The sequence below is a fragment of the Pleurodeles waltl genome, chromosome 5 (assembly GCF_031143425.1).
Source record: "Pleurodeles waltl isolate 20211129_DDA chromosome 5, aPleWal1.hap1.20221129, whole genome shotgun sequence".
Lineage (NCBI taxonomy): Eukaryota > Metazoa > Chordata > Amphibia > Caudata > Salamandridae > Pleurodeles > Pleurodeles waltl.
The window spans coordinates 1,506,530,126-1,506,551,738 of NC_090444.1; the positions used below are offsets into that span (position 1 = coordinate 1,506,530,126).

Sequence of the window (21,613 nt, forward strand, 5' to 3'; positions counted from 1 at the left end):
ATAAATCCTTCCAAGGCATACATCTCCAAGCAGTCTTGCCATATCTCCCACAGCATCTCCTAGATGATGATGAAGACAATTATTCCCAGGATGAGGGAATGTTCGGTGCAGCCAGTAGCCCATCTCAGCTGCATGTAAAGTGCCAAGACTTGGAGGAAGAACAGCAGCAGCTCTATTATTCCTCAACTGTATATCAGGAGGGCTCTTCATACCCAACAGAGGAGCAGGAACCTTCTTTCTCATGCCCAGGTCTCTGGTGACAAATCTGCAGGGTATGCTCAAGGACTGCTATAGACGGTTCCCACCGTCAACGCCGGTAACTCCATCTAGGCCGTACAGTCAACGGACACCTATACAAGCCCCTTTTACTAGCCTTCCAAGAACACTGCACAGAAGTGTCCCATTGGTACCACCGCCATAGGATGACCACATCTCGACAGATGAAGAGAGGGAAGAAGGAGAGATTTCTGAGGCAGCCCCTAGTGAGTGGGATGACTAACTCATTCCCATGCCGTTGCCGCTACCGGCAGGACCAGTTGATTCGCCTCCTGAGGACATCGGAGGTTTCCACAATTTAATGGAAAGGACAGCCAAGAGATTCGACTTGCCTATTGTTTCCCAAGAAACAGATTGTTTCTTATATGATTTCAAAGAGCCATCAAGGAAATCTGTAAGGGCAATCCCAGTAGTGGACTTCCTATGGCAGGAGGGATTGAAGACAATGAAGAACCCAGCCACAGTGCCTTCACAGATGCCAAAGCTGGAGAAGAAATGCAAGGTCCCTGACAACACTCCAGCATGTTTAAAATCGCAACCAAAGCTGGACTCTGTAATATCCCAGGCTGCACAACGTAGGTCGAAGAACCCTTCGGCACATATTGCAGCGCCTCCAGACAAGGATGGGAGGAGGTTGGATAACATCGCAAAAAAGTTCTCCTCGGTAGCGGCGATCACAGTAAAGGCGGCCAACTCCTTGGCCATACTAGGGAGGTACGATTGACTGATGTGGGCGGACATTTCAGCTTACGTGGATTTGTTACCTGGGGATGTCAAGGTGGAAGCAAGGAAAGTGTTGCAAGAGGGTGAGCGGATCGCAGCGGAAATCATTGACCGCACGATAGACATTTCCTTAACAGGATTCCGCCAACTCGCAGGAGCAGCGGTCTTGCGTAGACAGGGATGGCTCAAGTCTACATCTTTCTGCCCAGAAGTCCAGAGCCGCATTCTAGATATGGCATATGATCCGGAAAGTCTATTTGGGAAGCATATTGACGACATGCTACAATCCATCAAGACAGATACTGACACTGCGAGATCGCTTGGTACCTTGCAGTACCGCAGGCAGCCCTTTCGGGGGGCAAGAGGCAGAGGAAATTACTCCTTTCGAGGGGGTTTTCAACAACACAGACCCCAGTATCAGTCCTCTACAGCAGGACCCAGACAGCAATACGGTCAACATCAACAACATTACCGGTTACCACCTACCGCTGCATACCGGCACCCGGCGAAGGGAACACCTGCGCCACGGGGAAGAGATACCAGCAGGAACAAATGACCAGCTAGCCATACCAGCTTTGGATTTACAATGGCGCCAGGTTCAGGGATCTTTCGAGGACAAAATTCTCATCACACCGGAGATAAGAGCTGCCAATGATTGGTGGGCAACACCGGCAAATTTGTCCAGAGGTCTCACGTTTCTTCATCAGGTGCCTCGCTATTTTGTGACGACGGATGCTTCCCTCGAAGGGAGGGGTGCCCACCTTCAGGATCTTCGCATCAGTGGGTCTTGGACTCCAAAGGACAGACAGCTCCACAGCAATCACCTGGAGCTCAAAGCAATAGATTTCACTCTAAAAGCTTTCTTGCCAAGACTTCAGGGCTCAGATGTCTTGATCAGAACGGACAATACCACAAGCATGTTTTACCTAAACAAACAGGGTGGCACAAGGTCTCTACAGCTCTCGCAACATGCTCAAAACATCTGGAAATGGGCCATAAAGCACAACATTTCTCTGAAAGCAGAGCATGTCTCAGGACACACCAACGTGCTGGCAGACACTTATCCCCGACCACGAGTGGGAACTGGACCAGGAGATTCTGGATCAGCTCTTCCAGTTATGGGGCAAACCAAACATCGATCTGTTTGCCACGTTCGAGAACAAAAAATGCCCCTACTACGAAAGCTGGCTTCCCCAAAGAGGATCGTGGGGGAATGAGTTTTCGATGAGATGATCCGGCATTTATGCCTATGCCTTTCCTCCGATCCCACTGATACCGAGAGTCATCAGCAAGATGAAGGCGGAGGGTTGTTGCCTCCTATTAATAGCACCGAGATGGCCCAGACAGGTGTGGTTCACGGAGCTCCTCATGCTCTCGGAACAACCACATATGCTACTCAAACGGAAACCAGCCCTATTAACGATGCACGGTGGCCAAGTCAGACATCCGGATCCGTCATCTCTCCACTTATCGGCCTGGCTCCTGAGTTCCATGAGTACTCCAACGTAAACATCTCTTCTGAATGCAGGGAGGTTCTTGCCAGAGCTAGAGCGGATACTACCAACAGAACCTACAGGCTGAAATGGAAGCGTTTTTGCCTGTGGTGCGCAGCTGAAGGGATCCACCCGATCTCCTCCCCTCCAGAACAGGTATTACCGTACTTGTTACACCTGGCAAAGTCTGGACTCATACGCTTCGATCCGTGTGCACGTGGTGGCAATTACAAGATACCGCAGGTCTCAAAATGCGGTTTCATTGTATTTCACCAGAATTGTAAAGCAGTTCCTTAAAGGCCTGTTTCGTACTTTTCCACCAGTGCAGAAGCCTCCACCGTTGTGGTCTCTAAACGTGGTCCTGGGGCAGCTCATGAAGCCTCCTTTTGAGCCCATTCATAGAGCGGAGTTAAAGTTCATTTCATGGAAGACGGCGTTGTTGCTGGCTCTTACCTCTACTAAGAGAGTGAGTGACATACAGGCATTCACCATTAAAGAGCCACTACTAGTGTGATTCTGAGAACGAATCCTAAGTACATTCCGAAAGTGCCCTCAACTTTCCATCTGAATGAACCGGTTGTTTTGAAAACCTTTTTTCCTAATCCGCAGACAGTGGCAGAAAAAGCACTGCATTCCCTGGACGCTAAAAGATGTCTGAAGTTTTACCTACAAAAGACTCAGAGCATACACCAGTCAGACCAGTTGTCCGTGGCCTTTGGAAACGCAAGGAAGGGCTTTGCAGTATCCAAACAGACTGTAACTAGGTGGATTGGCCTGGCAATCCAATTGTGTCATATTCAGGCTGGTTAGCCTCTCTACAACAGGGTGAGAGCCCACACAACAAGGGCGGTAGCCGCATCGGCTGCCCTCTTCGCAGGAGTACCCCTACGGCAGATCTGTAGAGCGGCCACATGGTCCAGCCAGCATAGGTTCACGAAACACTACTGTCTTGATGAAGCGAATAACATGGACACAGCAGTGGGTCAAGCAGTTTTGAGGCATTTGTTTCGCTAATGTGAACCTCTTGAATTATCCCACCTCCACAACCAAGGTAAGGTGAACAACAGTTTTCTTATTATAATCAAGATTAAGGGGGTCATTCTGACCCTGGCGGTCATTGACCGCCAGGGCCAACGACCACGGAAGCACCGCCAACAGGCTGGCGGTGCTTCCAGGCCAATTCTGACCGCGGCGGTAAAGCCGCGGTCAGAAAAGGGAAACCGGCGGACTCTGTAATATTCCAGGCTGCACAATGTAGGTCGAAGAACCCTTCGGCACCTATCGCAGCGCCTCCAGACAAGGATGGGAGGAGGTTGGATAACATCGAAAAAAGTTCTCCTCGGTAGCGGCGATCACAGTAAAGGCGGCCAACTACATGTCTGAACTCAGATATAACATATGAAGAATGTTTAGTGTAAATAACAATTTTGATTCTTGTGCATGGAGTTGCATTACATGTTCTGGAACCTATGAACTTAAACCCTTGAATTTAATTAAATATCATAAGTAAGAAGCACAACCTGATATATGGTGCTGTATTGTCCTGGGGTGTTATCATGGCTAATGTAAGTGCCATGGCTGGTCTTCTGTACCTGTCTCTGCACACAATAACAAGTGTATTAGACATTAAAGGCCTTTGTACTAAACTCAGAACACTGTAGTCCCATAAGTGTGAAAACATCGGAAGTCTGGATTTCAGCTAACAAATTTGAGGTTCCAAATCTTTCTGCATATTCATGAATGAACTGAAAGTGAGTTGCTTTTTAAGGGTCCTTGTTAGAAAAGGGGTCTCTAGCTGGCAGTCGGTTTGCACCCTGTCCAAGTAGGGACCCTCACTCTAGTCAGGATAAGGTAGTTACCCGCTCAGATAACCTCTGCTCACCCCCTTGGTAGCTCGGCACAAGCAGTCAGGATTATCTCAGAAGCAATGTTTAAAGCATTTGCACATAACATACAGTAATAAGTGAAAACACTACAAAAGGACACCACACCAGTTTTAGAAAAATAGCCAATATTTTTCTATATAAAACAAGACCAAATACGATAAAAATCCAACATATAGTAAGAAAAATATGAATTCTGCAAGATTTACTCAAAACTACAGTTCCTTGAAGTCGATAGCTCCTCCTGGGGCTATCACGGCGTTGTGATCAACAAAACCAACGGTTCAGGCTAGATTTGCAGGGTGTCGTTATCCTTGCGGTGAGCTCCGGGGAGCAGCGTCGCTGACGTCGCGGTGTCAGTTCTGGAGTCGGTGCGTGAGTCGCCGGGCCCTTGAAGTTCACAAGCGTTGCGGATCGAACTCCAGGCTGATGAAGTCAGGTGCGCGGCGTGGATGGCGTTGGGACTGCTGTGCAAAGCAGGGCGGTGCGACATGCAGTGTCCACAGGTCACAGTGCAGGCAGCGGCGGCGTTGTTGCTGAAGAGCTGTCGTCAGTAGGCCCAAGCCAGCGGTGCGGGACGGAGCTTCGTGACCCTCACGAGCGGTGTCCACAGGCCACGGTGCAGGCAGGATGCCTGGTGACGACACAGGAGGCAATGGTGCTGGTGTCGGTGGACCGGGGCTGCGGTGCAGGATGGGATGGTGCTTTGTGTACCGTACGAGCGGTGTCCACAGGCCATGGAGCAGGCAGCGGCGCCGGCGTCAGCAGGAGCAGCGTCGTCGGTGATGCCCAGGCTGCGATGTGAGCAGGCAAAGCCGGAGTGCGGGGCCTACAGGTCACGGTGCGAGCAGTGGCTCGGTAAAGTCGTCCGATGGTGGCGTCGGTGAGACCAGGATCGCAGTGTGAAGTGGGGCAATGCAACTCTATGTGACGTTGGCAGGTCACGGTGCAGGCCAGCGGCGTCGTTGGCGGCATCGCAGTGGTTTCTCCTCTTGAACAGCACAAAACACACAGTTCCCAGAGCTGCAGGTCGAGGAAACTGAAGTCTTTGGTGTCCCTGACACTTCTAACAGGCAAACTCTCCTCCAAGCCCTTGGAGAATTTTCTCAAGCAGGACACACAACAAAGTTCACCCTTTGCACTCTTTTCAGGCAGAAGCAGCAACTGAATGCCAGTCCAGCAAAGCAGCACAGCAAAGGGACAGTACTCCTCCTTCAGCTCTTCAGCTCTTCTCCTGGGCAGAGGTTCCTCTTAATTCCAGAAAGATTCTACCAGTCTGGGGTTTTGGGTCTTCTTCTTATAACCAGTTCTGCCTTTGAAGTTGGCAAACTTTAAATCAAAGTCTCAAGTGTTTGCAAGATCCTTCCTTGTCTAGGCCAGGCCCCAGACACTCACCAGGGGGTTGGAGACAGCATTGTGTGAGGGCAGGCACAGTCCTTTCAGGTGTGAGTGACCACTCCTCCCCTCCCTTCCAGCACAGTTGGCTAATCAAGATATGCTACTGCACCCCAGCCCCCTTTGTGTCACTGTCTAGAGGAGAGGTGTGAACAGCCCAACTGTCAAACTTACCCAGACAGACAATCCACAAACAAGCAAAGTCACAGAATGGTAAAAGCAAGAAAATGGCTACTTTCTAAAAGTGGCATTTTCAAACAGAGAATTTAAAAAACAACTTCACTAAAAGATGTATTTTTAAATTGTGAGTTCAGAGACCCTAAACTCCAAATTTGTATCTGCTCTCGAAGGGAATCTGTGCTTTAAGGATATTTAAAGGCAGCCTCCATGTTAACCGATGAGAGAGATGGGCCTTGCACAGTGAAAACCGAATTTGGCAGTATTTCACTGTTAGGACATATAAAACACACTCATATATGTCCTACCTTAAACATACACTGCACCCTGCCCATGTGGCTACCTAGGGCCTAACTTAGGGGTGCCTTACATGTAGTAAAAGGGAAGGTTGAGGCCTGGCAAGTGAGTACACTTGCCAAGTCGAATTGGCAGTTTAAAACTGCACACAGAGACATTGCAGTGGCAGGTATGAGCCATGTTTGCAGGGCTGCTAATGTGGGTGGCATAACCAGTGCTGCAGGCCTACTAGTAGCATTTGATTTACATGCCCTGGGCACCTCTAGTGCACTTTACTAGTAAATCAAATATGCCAGTCATGGATAAACCAATCAACAGTACAATTTCTATGGGAAGCACTCGCACTTTCGCACTGCTTAGAAGTGGTAGAGTGCACAGAGACAATAAACCAGCAAAAAACAGACCTCAAAAAATAGGAGGAAGAAAGCAAAAAGTTTGGGGATAACCCTGCAAAAAGGACCATTTCCAACAGTCCTGCTTTGTGGAAATCAGTGAAGACCCATAAAACTTTTAGGCCCTCCTTACGACCCTGGCGGTTGGTGGAGAAGTGGCGGACTTACCGCCAACAGGCTGGCGGTAAAAAAATTGGAATCATGACCATGGCGGTTACCCCCATGGTCATCCGCCACTTCTCCGAACCAACTACCAGGGCGGAGACGACCGCTGGGCTGGAGACTTGGGTCTCCAGCCCGGCAGCCGTCACAAGACCGCCGGAGGTATCATGCCCCTGCTGACTGCCATGGATTTCATGGGGTTGGGCACCGCCAGGAAATCCATGGCGGTAAGCGCTATCAGTGCCAGGGAATCCCTTCCCTGGGACTGATAGGGGTCTCCCCCACCACTGAGTCCTTCCCCGACACCCCCCAACCGCCTGCCACCCCCCAAAGGTGGCAGGACCCCACTCCCCACCCCTACCCCCCACATCACTACACAGACACACACACCTCACACGCATGCAGACACCAATACACATACCCGCACGCACACGAACAAACATGCCAACAGACACACACACAGTCATACACGCATACCCACATTCAGACATACACGCACACATCCATACATACATACATACAGGCAGACACGCACACATTTCCAAACACACTACACCCTCCGCATGCATACACGCACTCACACACCCCCTCTTCATACTCACACGCACACCCCCATGAATACACAAAACACCCCCCTTCCCCCACCCCTAACAGACGATCAACTTACCTGGTCCGTTGATCCTCCGGGAGGGGCGGGGATCCATGGGGGCTGCTCTGCCGCCAGCACCCCGTCAACAGAACACCGCCACGCCGAATCACGTAACGTGATTCGGTGGGCGGTGTTCTGTTGACGGGGCGGTGGAGGTGGAGCAACCTCCACTTCCCCGCCGACCGCCAGTATGGCTGCCGGCGGCTCTCCGTCCAGAAAAGGACGGAGGGCTGCCAGCAGTCATAATTCGCCAAGCGGAAAACCGCTACCACTGGCGGTCTTCAGCACGGCGGTCCCTCAGCGGTCTTGTGAAAAGACCACTGAGGTTGAAATGACCCCCTTAATATCTCTCAGTAATAGCAGTAAGCAATCTATATTCTCACATGTTTCTTGCCTGGGACATCAACAAAATATTCCACCAGGTGATAACAATCAAGTCTGAAGTTAGGCTGCTTAACATCGAATCACTGCAGTAGTGTCCAGGTCCAAGTATAGTGGTTCTTGTTCTACTTCTGAGTCTATGCACACATCTTCTTACAGATTACAGAATATCATAAATTTATAAGTATTGAATGCAGAATATTTCTAATCAAAGCCACTCAACCTCATAATGAATTTTAAAATCTCTTACGTTCCTAGGCTGAGTCAAAATGTTTAAGTTCCAGTTAACACTGCTGCCCGCAGATCTGTCTGACAGGTAGAGGAGCTCTCCCCAGTCTTCCCATCATCAGTTCTGCTCATGAATACCCCAATGTGCCTGATGTCAGAGAACTTCATTGCTGCATGGAATACAGCACTCAACTAGTGCTAGCCCCATGTCCAGTGCAAGAAATTATTATTATTATTCTTATTATTATTTTCGGTAAGACAGTGTTTCTTTTTAAACTAGATACAATTATTTTCTGCATAGCTTTCATTTGTATTCGCTGTCATTAAAAACATATCCCCAAACACCACATTTAAGGTTTCTCATCCATGAAATGCACAATTATCACAGATTTTGCCAAACTAAACGTAGATTCATATTCCAGTCCTAACTACAAGGTATTTACAGTCAGACTTTCCACATTTTGCCAGGCAGGCAGTAGTGGCCTCATTGAAAATGTACAACTGCAGGCAGTGGTCTTACAAAATTCTCAGAAGTAGCTGAGTCATACTAAGCGTCTACATGACCATTGGCAATGCAACAATTCCTGTCTATAAATAAAAGTGCTTCTTCGGTCTCTGATGGGTTTAAGTGTGCAATACGTCATCATACAGTCACTCCTTCACTTACTCTGCATCCATTTATTCAGCCATTGACTCATCCTTGCATTAACCCACTCACACAACCACAATAAAACAGTCATTCAATCTCAATAACAAATGGAAGATAAAGTAAAGGAATAAAAGTAAAAAATAGAAAACATGGCAGACATATCCTTGCATTTACAAATAAGTCTAAGGGGCTTATTATGACTTCAGGTCCCGACGGGTAGGTTGCCACCAGTGTGGCAGCCCCCCACTGGGTCCATTAAGAGTTTCCCACTGGGTCAGCAGGTGGAAACACAGTTTCCGCCCGCTGGCCCAGCAGAAAAATGTGCTACTGCATTGTCTCTGGCTCATAATAGAGCCGCAGGCAAAGCTGCAGTGTGTAGCAGACAGTGAACTTTGCGACGGGGCTGGCCAGGGGGATCCTTGATGCATCTGCTGGAGTGCGCTCTAGAAATACCCAATACATACATACATACATACATCCCGTCACTGCCCATGGCAAGTGCAGGGGCCCACCTGGGGCACCCTGCATCCCGTCTCTGCCAGCCTTTTCATGGCGGGGTTACCGTCAAGAAACTGGTGGCAGAGAAGGGGGTCGCGGATTAGGACCACTAGCACCGCCAGACTGACGTGAAGCTGTAATCTGGCACTGCTGGCGGTCTGACTACCACCGCGGTTGTAATATGGCACTCGGACCGCTGTATTGGCGTCATTAGACTGCCAGGTTCGTAATGAGGCCCTACGCGTAGCAGCAGGTGTATCAATATGGTAAAGTTCCACCAAGGTCGCCATATTTAAAACCATTGTGTTACCCTTCTCAGAATGGTGGTATGTGAACTTTACCAGACAAATTATACTACGAAGGCCATTACAATCTAGTCCAATACAATGCTGGTAAGTACCACACTGACCCTTTTTGGCCTTTTTAACATGTGTAGCTTTACAAAACTGGGAAGTATTATTTATGACATATTTCTAATGCCACTTAAAAAAAGTTATTTAAGGATTAATGGTGAGTTTTTAGGGTTAAGGAGCAGGTAGACGTAAAGAGATCTAGGATTTTTTATAGGTAAAGGGAGGTCAGATTTTGTGGGGAGCTCACAAGAGGGCAAAAGGTAATGGTAAAGGTTTATAGTGTTCAAGGGCAGGTAGAGGGAAAGGGAGGTAAGTTTCGTTTTTTAATAGTACAGGGACAGGTAGAGCTAAATAGTGGTAAGATGTTTTTAGGGTAAACAGACAGACGTGAAAGGAGGTAAGGGTTTTTGTTAGGATTCAGTAACAGGTAGGCGTAAATGGTGCTAAGAGGATTCTTTAGGATTCAGGGATGGGCAGAGGTTTTTTATGGTTCAAGTAAGGACTGTTGTCCCCCCCCACACCCGATCAAACAAAACTAACCCCGAAAGAAATATATATATGTATATATATGTATAAATATATATATATATATAATAACACACACATACATTTGCATGTGTGGGAATATATATATATATATATAGGTATATATATATGTATATATATGTATATATCATACACTCAAAAAACAAAGATTACGGGGACATTATAGTTAGGTTCACATTTTAACATTTTACCAATACAAAACCATACAGTTACAGATGTACTCACAGTTATACTTATGTTAAAAAAAACATACTTCGTGGCCTAAAGTTACTTAAAGGCACGAGTTATAGTTTAATCAGATAAGTATAGCTATAAGTATAACTGAACAGACAATTATACCAAATTGCAAACCGGGCTCTTTCTAGATCAAGATCTAGCTCTCTGCCAAATTTGGTGTCATTCCGTTCAGTGGTTCGGGCTGTAACTATGTCTCAAAATTGCACATATATTTATATAATATTGAAATGCTATATATATGTGTGTGTATATGTACACAAAAACAATACACAGATTATATGTGTGTATATATATATTTATATATATATATATATATATATATATATATACACACACACACACACACACACACATATATCATTTTTTACAACGCATAATTGTGTTGTAAAATACCATATTGTGAAATAGTGAGTTGTAAAAATCAGTGGAAAAGGCATGCATCTTAAACGGTGTGTGTTGTAACAACTGATGTTCTAGAATGATAAAATGCCATTTTATGATTGGCCCTTGGTTTTGAGGGAGCAGTCATGTTGAGGGAATGGCCAACATTTCTGCCTCTGCTTCTGCACTTACCAAAGCGTAATTGTAGGTGATTCTGTGTACAAGGATGTGGGTTTTACTTTTGTAAAAACATTTGTAAATTGGATTAGAGCCCTTCATTCTGTGAGTGCTCTATATATTTCTTTTTTGCTATCTTACTGCCCTGCGAGATCAGACATGCATTTGCCCTTTCTGGAAGTTAGAAGCAAAGTAATCATTGGATATTACTATATGGCTGGAACACGTGTTTGATATTTCAAAATTCCCACTGAGCATTCAGTTCGTTATCAGTTAAATGCAGATTTGCATGTAATAAATTATATTTTATTTATTCGTTGTTGTGTACCACTGATGTCAACTGTAGTCCTGCTTTCAGTTTTTTGAAGAAGGTTTATTTTCATTGACTATAATTTAATGTCAATGAAGGCACATTATTTTCATTGATCGATTCTCTTTTTCTCTTTTATCATCCCACAGTTAGTCACAGGAGTATGGGAAGGTGGATACAACTTTTTCTGTCAGGACACTCACAGTGGAGGGGACGCAGATATGAAGGTAAAGATTATGTCATCATGGTGTCAGCAGATGTGATTTCCAGACCAATAACATTTTTAGAAATGTATCCTTTATTTTCAGAAGCACAGTGTGTTCTTCCTCTCAAGAGAAGCCTTAATGTTATTGAGGATTCCAAACGTTTAACATTACAGAAAAAATATACATAATTCTGTAGTATATTTCGACATTGAAGACCAGTTTGTTTTAGGCCGTGAACTTCTTGTTTTGAATCCACAGAGAGAATGGACTTTAGGCCAAACCACTGACAGGGTTTGGGTGAGCCCCCTTTTTCCACTAGGTTTTGACATTTTCAAGCACATGTTGAATCAGCTCATAAGAGTTGTTTAGTCTCAGTCATGCTATTACATATTTGGGTATATCCTTCTGACTAATGTACACAGGGCTATTTTGCATAGAAAAAGTACACTCTATCATTACATTTTTGTTGTATTGAATTCTTTATCTCAAACATATGTTGTATACAAAGAGCAATTATTTTCTGTTATGTATTTCATGGAAGACATATTGATAAGCTCTGTAGAAAACAAATAAATTGTTAAGGATACCAAAGCTCTCCGTCTTATGATTTCCATAAGAGGAACACACCCTTGTCCCTACCAACCACCTTCAGCTACCAGGTCACGATAAAATTCAGTATGCCCTGAAGCTCCTTTGCTTCTGCCACTGGGTGCAGCTTAAATGCAAATCCAGCACCACATTGGGAATAGGCAAAGCCACAAGCTCTAACTTACAATAGAAAATGCAAACCAGACGTATTGGCTTGGAGAGTGCTTGCTTAGTTATGGTGTAATTAACCTATAGCTGCTGAGACTTTTCTAGACACCAGTGTTTAGCTATTTGTTTGATATTTGGAATACTTTCTGTATACATATTTATTACTTTTTTTTACAAAAGAAATCCACACCAAATTTATGTATTTTTGTCCACACAACCTGGGGATTCTAAAGGTACCCAGGGCTTGGTCATTGCCCTGGAGGGCACCGAGAAAACATCCAAACTATAGCTAAATTTCAGGGGTTAGGGAAAAATTGGAGGAAGTGTTGCATTTTCTGAAAATGGTATCAAGGAAGGGTTTGTGATGCTAGAATTGCCACCTTTTCAGCTTTCAGGAGCAAACGGAGTTGTAAAAAATGTTTTTATAGAACAGTTTTTACAGTTTTTAAGAGGTAGTCAATCATTTTTAGGGTCGAGCCTGCGTTGCATGCGCTCGCGCATGCGTATCACAGCGAGACGCTTTAGCTATTAGAAAAGGGCTCGGAGCCTTGTCGACGTCATGTCAGTGTGTTTGATTGGTTTGTAGGCTTGCCTAGTAAAATCTGCTTGCTTTCATTAGTGGAAGGCATGCACACGTCATGCCTTTTCTGGTGGTTAGCCCTACTCGAGCGCAGCGACCAAGTACAGAAAACATGCGAGGCTCGCTGTTTTCTGTCGGATCGTGGACTACTTTTTCTCTATTTTCCTAGCGCGATTTCGCTTGGCAGAAGTCGAGCGCTTTACACATTTAATTTCACTTTTTCGGGTTACGTACATAAAAGCACTTTTGCCGATAGATGAAAAGTCGGGGTAGGAGTTTACAAAGCGATCAGCTCTAACATGAGCAAACGCGAGACCCATTGCACTCCAAATGCTTGTTCTTAATTGTTGTGGTTCCAACCTGCTTGCAGTTTGTGGTGGAATCAAGTGTGAAATCCTTGTGTGATCCCTGAAAGCTACACATTTCTGTAAAGTAGACAAAATTGCAAGTTCCGCAAGGAGTCATATGTGTAGATCCCTCAAGGTTTTCCTAAAGAAAATAACTGTTGAAATAAAAAAGAATGAAAAGTAAGTAGGACAAAATAGCCACTAGTGGCAATGTTTTCATTTGTAACATTTTGTCACTGTGGCAGATTAACAAAAGCAATATACCTTTACATCCATTAGACATTCTGGTTGCAGGGATGTAAAGTATTTGTACACATCTGAATTTGGGATTACCCATAATTTCATGTGGTTCAGAGGGTGTATTGCAAAATGTGTTATTTCTTGAAAATTGGCTTCTATTTGGAAGTCAAAAATGCAGTGCAATCCAATTACTAAAAACACTATTCCGAATTTCCACGTGTCTTCCAATAAACATGGTATTCCACTTGTGAGTTTGGTGGGTTGTAAATGAAGGGCTTCAGAGATGGTATTACCATGTTCGGATGCAACCCAGGCCTCCATATGGAATCTGTGATAGTCATTGAATGTTGTGGTAATATGAAGTAATCTCTTTGCTCCAGAAGCAAGACATGACAGACTGCTGTATGAAGGGAAAATATGATTGAAAGTAGAGCTCATTTGAAAAGGCTGACCAGACTAGCAATAAGAGATCTTACTAGAGACTGCACTACTGTCCTAAAATCCTCCACCAACATCAGTGGTCTGTCATTGTGAAGGAGATAGCTAGATAAATTTCATTTCATAATTCCTCAATATACATTTGCATTAGTAGCACACATCCTAGGAATCTGTCTGGGCGATAATTCTGTTAAAGCACCAGACAGCTTAACGAAATTGACTCAGTAGGATTGGGTGGCTATAGTGTATTAGGTGTAATTCTTCCATTAGACAATTACATTTACCAGGCATGCAAGCCATCACGTTTTCTAGCATGTCAGGAAAGGCATCCAGATTAAAACTGCAGTCACAAGACAGCTCCTTCATGTAAAGCGGTTATCAGCCGTTTAGCAAAATTAGATATTCTAATTGCATAGAAATGATACCCGTGGTTCCATGTGAAGATAAAGAGAATGAACGAAAGACAAATTCTTTCTGCTACCCCGCAGGAGAGTTGAAGCACAATGCATCTGGTGGTTTCAATCATCACAAATTAGTATATGTTACTTAAAGAGGAAACCTAGTTCAGAGCAGTATTGCTGGAGCCCATCTTGATGGAAATGTTAGAAAATCAAAAGCCCTACTGTCTCTTCCAAATGTTCACCCTTCTTGAACTACTCAAGCGTTATATCCCATCAGAAACTTTTATGTAAAATTGTATAATCTGCTCACAAGGGGTTCACGCATTTCATGGGTCCAATACTCTCATTCAGTACATTTGTCTAACTCAATTTGAGTTTTTTCCATTGATGTCCATATAAAAATTGTTGTTGGTCTGTCACAAGCCCGTCATGTGTGTACTTTCAATACCAAATTGTTTATCAAAATTTTAAATTAGTTCAAACAGCAGGTCACTGCTAACCTATGCTCCTGGTGACAAAGCTCCCCATAATTCATGGTCATTTGACGTTTTCCTCTTGTGTTATTTACATGTCAACAAGGGCCAGTGATCCCTTCCATCCCCATTAGACAAATCCCCTCCATGTAATTTACATGCAAAGGCTTGAGTACTGCTGCCTCTGTTCAGCCATATTTGTGGCAATAAAAGAGGATTTTTGCAAGGTGGTATTGTAGTTGAGTAGCCATAATTTTCTCAATAGGTTTGACAAGAAATGGCACTAAGGCGACCAGATTCTGGATGTCATAGGGGTCAAGTATACATCAGCAGTGCAGGATACAGACATTACCAATACCCTTGAAGGGAAGTATTATGCTGTGTTACACTGTACTGATTCTGGGGATCATTACAAGTGTGGTGATCTATAGACCGCCACACTCGCGGTGGCAGTCTGGACTGCCGCCAGTGCGGCGGTCTGACCACCACATTAAAACCCTAGTGGTCCGACTGACAGGGAACCGCCAGCTCTGCCAAAATCTTGGATCAGGGCCGTCTGGATATGGCGGAGATCCTAATCCACCAGGGCACTACAACCTTGTTTTCTGGCAGCCTTTTCATGGCGGTCACACTGCCATGAAAAGGCAGGCAGAGAACAGGTGCAGGGGGCCCATGCATCTGGCATAGACAGTGCAGGGCTCCCCCACCCAGCACCATTGCAGAGTTTACTGTCTGCTTTACAGACAGTGAACATTGTAAGGGTGTTGGTGCACCCTGCGGGCTACAGCATTGCTGCCGGCTCGATTATGAGCCGGTGACAAGGTTGTAGCCTGTTTCCCGCTAGGCAGGCAGTTCTGCCTGCCAGCCTAGTGGAAAACTCTTAATGGTGCCGGTGGAGAGGTAGCCTGTGTGGAGGTAGCCTCCCTGTCAGAAGTTCTGCAGACAGTAAAAATCGTATACCAAACTTGTAATGACCAACATAGTATTTGTGTTGTTGCCCAGATGTCTTGTGGCTTATGGTCTTCTGTTGAGCTGCCCAGTTTGGAACTCAACAAAAAGACTCCTGCTCCTTTGAGAGTCCAACTTATCTAATGAGGCTAACTCATTGGTGCAGTCTACACGCATGGTAATTCTCAACTGATATCAACCGAAATGATAGTACATTTGTAAAAAGATCTTGCATGAACACTGTTTTAAGAACATGTCAATGCCTCTTGCGAAATCTTTTGTCAATGCCACATTTATTCCTTGTCCAACGAATGTTTCATCTCTGGAGTTGAGCTTTCAGAAGGTGATGTTGTCTCATGTGGCATAAAGATATTATTGTGCTGCTTTTGCAAGTGAAAAGTTCACACTCTTGAATAATCTATTCCACTCGCCGGGGAAAAATGTTATAGAAGATATCCTTGCATCTAAGAGTCCACAGATGGAGCAACCATTTCCCTGGATAATAACAGCATTTAATTACTGCAACCTCTTTATTTAGTCCCACCTACATTATGGAGCAGAGCTTTCAAACAGCGCTTTAGGATCTTAAAGATATCCAACTCACAGCCTTTCTCATCCTTGCAGATTTACTTCTGGCATATATCATCAGTTGTGTCATATCAACTGCTGCCTTTCCCATTCCTGATAAGAAATTCTAAAGGTCTGGGTGCGGCAAGCAAGAGAACACACCATCTGGCAATGACAGGCCTCAGGAGACTAATGTTTATCCTAATTCATTAAAAACCTTTCTGAGACGTGAAATAGTTCTTCATTCATTCTGATTTAGGTAAAGGCATAATTGAATCCTGAATCTTACATTGATAAAGTTATCTTTCATTCCATATAGAATCTAAGAGCTTTCTTCCAACATTATAATGCATATTGGGGTGTTTCAACAGGAAAAACTCTCTGGTTTTAATATTTATGAACATGTCCTTTGAAAAGACTTGTTTTTTAGCTTCTTCAGTGTTGTGGAATGAACAGCATTGAAAAAGAAAGAGCTTTCTGCAGCCCTAAATCCAGTATAGTAAACTTATACCTAAACGTTTCTTCTGCCATTGGTGAAAAGCAAATCAGAAATCACCCAAAGTGGTTTGAATAATGTTATTCATTTCTTTAAGACCCTCTGCCTCCCTGGATGTGATGTTACAACCACTAACTTTGTGCTCAATACCATCACACTGTTTAAAGTGTGATGGTATTAATCACAGTGTTAGAGACAGTGGGTGAAGATCATGGTGATTTAGTTTGTTAGTACAGATCAAATTTTTAATGAATTATTGCACCTCCACACCCCCGGGTGAAGCCCCTAAGGGTTTTGAGTATAGTAAGTAAGATATTTTCAAGCGATAAAGAGTGCCTTGAGTAGACTGATTTGTACTGAAATCTGCAGCTTTTTCAAAAAACTGCTATAACACTGTGCTAAAGATCTTGCTTTTTATAAAGTGTAAAAAAAAAGATGTACACTGTGTAGAGAACCCGAGCAACCCCATGTTGTTTCACAGAGGTAAAACGTAAACCACCTAATGCTCTACTTTTTGTGGTAGCTGGGTCGACAATTAGGCCAACCTTGGAGTAGTGCTAAGCATTTGTTGTACTCACAGTATCAATAAATCTGGACACAAACTCTAAAGAATAACTCAAGACTAAATTTACAAAAATACTTCAGATTTTTATAACATTTTTAAGACCGAGATCATCAAAATCGGGTACGTACTTTTTAAGTTATGATTTTTCAAACTTTAGCAAAAATAGGGCCTGATTACAACTTTGGAGGAGGTGTTAATCCGTCCTAAAAGTGACGGTAAAGTGACGGATATACTACCAGCCGTATTACGAGTCCATTATATCCTATGGAACTCGTAATACGGCTGGTGGTATATCCGTCACATTTGGGACGGATTAACACCTCCTCCAAAGTTGTAATCAGGCCCATAGTCTTTTTGTGCGTAATTACGCAACATAGGAATCAGTGGAAGATATTTTTTTAAATGCATATAAAATCAGGCAGTGCTTTCACAAATGTCACCTTCTGGGTTTAGGTCGAGGTCATTCAGATGTCCTGTGGGTGGGCCAGCCAGAGAAGTTTGGGTGGTTCCTGGTTCGAGCAGGAGCAGCGGCTGAAAGTCTTGGAGTTGGTGCAGGACCAGCAAGGAGGACCACTTGGAAATGTACTGCACAGGCAGACTTAAAGGTGAGTCCAGTGGATCCCCTTGGAGTGTAGAAGTTGCAAAGGGTTGGGGACTCATAGAGAACAGCTGGTTCTCCGATGCAAGGGACAGGGAGGCTGGGTGCAGAGCAGATAGGTCAGCCAAGAGCTGTGCGCAAAGGAGCTTTTGGAACCAGGGGCAGGTCATTTGGAGGGTGTATAGCAGGACAGCAGGGACAATATGGGAGGTGGTTCTTGGGTGTCCTGAAGTCCCAGGTGCTTACTTCTGGTCCTCGAAGAGTACGGAGTAGACTTTTCTTCTGGTTGTTTAACATTGGGAGCCCAGTATCCCTTACTATTGCACGGTTCAGCCACTGGAGGTCGCAGTGTTACCAACCTTGGCATACTTGTAGGGTTTGTCCTCCAGGTCTGTCAGGGGGAATTTGGTCCGGGTGCTTTTTCCGGTTCCTTGTCAGCAGCTGGTCAGTAAACTGGCCTTCACTGGATATTGTTTGCTGGTTGCAGAGAGGGAGGCCTTCACTCTGCAGGGGTGTTCGTGGAAATTTCTAGAAGGTTGGAAGTCCTCTGGAGTTTTTTGAGTCCAGCCGATGTCCAGTCGGCCCCTCAGCAGCTATTTTTGAGGCCTGGGTGCAGCAGGCAGGGTTTTGTGTCTTTTTCTTCTTGCATCAGGACTTCCGTTCTTGATTCTTGGGTCTATTGTCACTGGTCTTCTTGTGTCTGTCAAATCTGATTTGCAGGTATATGGATACCCACTAAATACTGCATCTAGGGGGCTTTTAGGGGAGTACCTGGTAGTGGCCAATCTGCCATCTACCTTTAGGTTGGCTACACCCACTATTTGACGACTTACTGAAGGGAGAGGTCACATCCCTAACCATGATTAGCTCTTTTCACACATTGCAAGATGGAGGAAAATGAAATGGAGAGGCCCCCCTGCCGCCTGCACCTGAGGGGTGGTGCAGGCAGAGGGTGGTCACTTCTCCTAGTCTTTGTGCATTTTCCACTGTTGCTCCCACCAAAAATGGTGATTTGCAGTGGAAGCATCCATCTGCTGCTAGCAGCAGGGCTGGGGGTCGAGTTTCAAGGGCGGCAAGCCCTTTGAAGCTCGCAGGCAGGGCAATGCACATTCCTGGGGGAGGAGGTGTAACTGCTCTGCCTAGGAAGGGCTTTGTTTTCTGGTCCCAGAGAGTAAAGGCCCTCAGCCCAGGGCTCCAGAATCTTGTCTGGTGGTGGCAGGCTGGTTGGGACCGGCCAGCAACCATGTCAGGACTAGTTAGCGTTGCAGGGGTCACCTCTAAGGTGGCCTCTGGGTACATTCTGCAGTAAATCCAATACTTGTACCAGCTTGGGTTTGTTGTTCTGAGTTTCTTGATACCATACAACCCCGGTTAAGAGTGGCCTTCATGTAGTTGTGAAACTGTTCCAATTGCAATTGTTCCACACGCAAGATTAAACATGCGGCCCTTACAACAGTGCCTTGCACAACAATGGTCCCAGGCACACGGTCAACTCCAAGATCTATTGTTGATAGACCGCCAAACATATATGTCCCTTCAGTGGTAGAATTCTACCAATCTGATCAAAGGGCGGTCATTTCAGGACCCTGTGCCTCAGAGCATAATTACAACAGATGCATCAATGATTGGTTGGGGAGCTCAGCTAAACAATCACAACATTCAAGGACAATGGGATGTCAAACAGAAACAGCTACACATAAACCATCCAGAGTTATTAGCTGTCTTTCTAGCACTCAAAGCTTTTCAACCTCTTCTCACACAGAAGAATGTTCTTATCAAAACAGACAACATGACAACCATGTATTATCTCAACAAACAGGGAGGGACACATTCATCCCAACTGTCCCTTCTAGCCCAAAAGATTTGGAAATGGGCAACCAAATGCATCTATTGGCATAGTATATCCCAGGGATAGACAATCAGTTGGCAGATATCATCAGGAGAAATCACCAACAAACTCACGAATGGGAGATTCATCCTCAAGTACTTCAAAAATACTTTCAAAAGTGGGGAACACCAAACATAGATCTGTTCGCAACAAGCGAAAACACAAAATGCCAAAACTTTGCATCCAGACACCCACATCCCCTATCCAAAGGCAATGCTCTATGGATCAATTGGTCAGGGATATTTGCGTACGCTTTTCCCCCTCTCCCACTCCTTCTGTTTCTAGTCAACAAGTTGCGTCAAACTTCACTCAACATGATACTCACAGCACCAACATGGGCATGTCAGCCGTGGTACACAACATTACTAGATCTGTCGGTAGTACCACACTCCAAACTCCCATGTAGACCAGATCTTTTGACACAAAACAGAGGTCAAATCAGACATCCAAATCCCAAGACACTCAATCTAGCAATTTGGCTCCTGAGGTCATAGAGTTTGGATATTTACAACTCCCATCAGAATGTATGGACATTATTAAACAAGCAAGAAAACCCACTACTAGACAGTGCTATGCAAACAAATGGAAAAGATTTGTATATTACTGTCAATCTAAAAATATAGACCCTCTTACAGCATCAATACAAGATATTGTATGTTATTTACTTCATTTACAAAAATCAGATTTAGCATTTTCTTCAGTAAAAATATATCTTACTGCAGTTTCTGCATATTTACAAAATATGCAACATAGCTCTTTATTTAGAGTTCCTGTCATTAAAGCTTTCATGGAAGGCTTGAAACGCATCATTCCACCCAGAACACAACCAGTTCCATCTTGGAATCTAAATATAGTGCTTACAAGACTTATGGGACCACCATTTGAGCCTATGCACTTGTGTCAAATTCAATTTCTAACATGGAAAATTGCCTTCCTAGTGGCAATTACTAATTTAAGAAGAATAACTTAAATCCAAGACTTTACTCTTGAGGAACCTTTCTTCCCAGTACACAAACATAAAGTTGTACTAACAATAAATCCAAAGTTTCTACCAAAAGTTGTATCACCATTTCATATTAATCAAACAGTGGAACTGCCAGTCTTCTTTCCACAGCCAGATTCTGTGGGAGAAAGCTCTACATGCATTAGACATCAAAATAGCTTTTATGTACTATATAGACAGAACTAAACCATTTAGAAAGATTAAACAACTTTTTGTAGCTTTCCAAAAACCACAAACAGGCAATCCTATATCAAAACAAGGTTTAGCACGATGGATTGTAAGGTGCATCCAAACATGCTATATCAAAGCAAAAAGAGCTTTTAGTTACTCCCAAAGCACATTCTACACGAAAGAAAGGTACAGCAATGTTTTATTTAGGGAATATACCAATGGCTGAAATATGTAAAGCAGCTACATGGTCAACACCACATACATTCACTAAACACTACTGTGTATACGTATTATCACAACAACAAGCCACAGTAGGTCAAGCTGTTCTAAGAACATTATTTCAAACAACTTCAACTCCTACAGGCTAACCACTGCTTCTTTATGGGAGGACAAATTGCTTTGTAGCCTATGCACAGCATGTGTATTTGCAGCTACACATGCCATCAAATGGAAAATGTCACTTACCTAGTGTACATCTGTTCGTGGCATGTTCTGCTGCAGATTCACATGCACCCTCCCTCTTCCCCAGAAGCCTGTAGTTGTTTAAGTTAACACATTTGTATATACATTTACATTTGCATGGACATCTCTTACTTTATACCTATAGACTCTATCACTCCTTCCTTTACCCTCTGTGGGAAAACAGTCTTAACAATGGAGTCAATGCCCATGCGCAGTAGAACTGAAGAGGAGGAGTCACACTCGATCCTGTGACTCCAAAAAGACTTC

The 21,613-nt window shown here is 44.4% G+C and overlaps 1 protein-coding gene across 1 annotated transcript in view; it reads left to right on the top strand.

The window, feature by feature from the left end:
- ELOVL5 (ELOVL fatty acid elongase 5) overlaps positions 1 to 21,613 on the top strand; it is a 339,287-nt gene that overhangs the window by 103,275 nt on the left and 214,399 nt on the right. Inside the window, exon 4 of the mRNA XM_069235797.1 lies at positions 11,357 to 11,434. Within this exon, the coding sequence (XP_069091898.1) occupies positions 11,357 to 11,434 (78 nt within the window). The remainder of the gene's footprint in view (positions 1 to 11,356; positions 11,435 to 21,613) is intronic.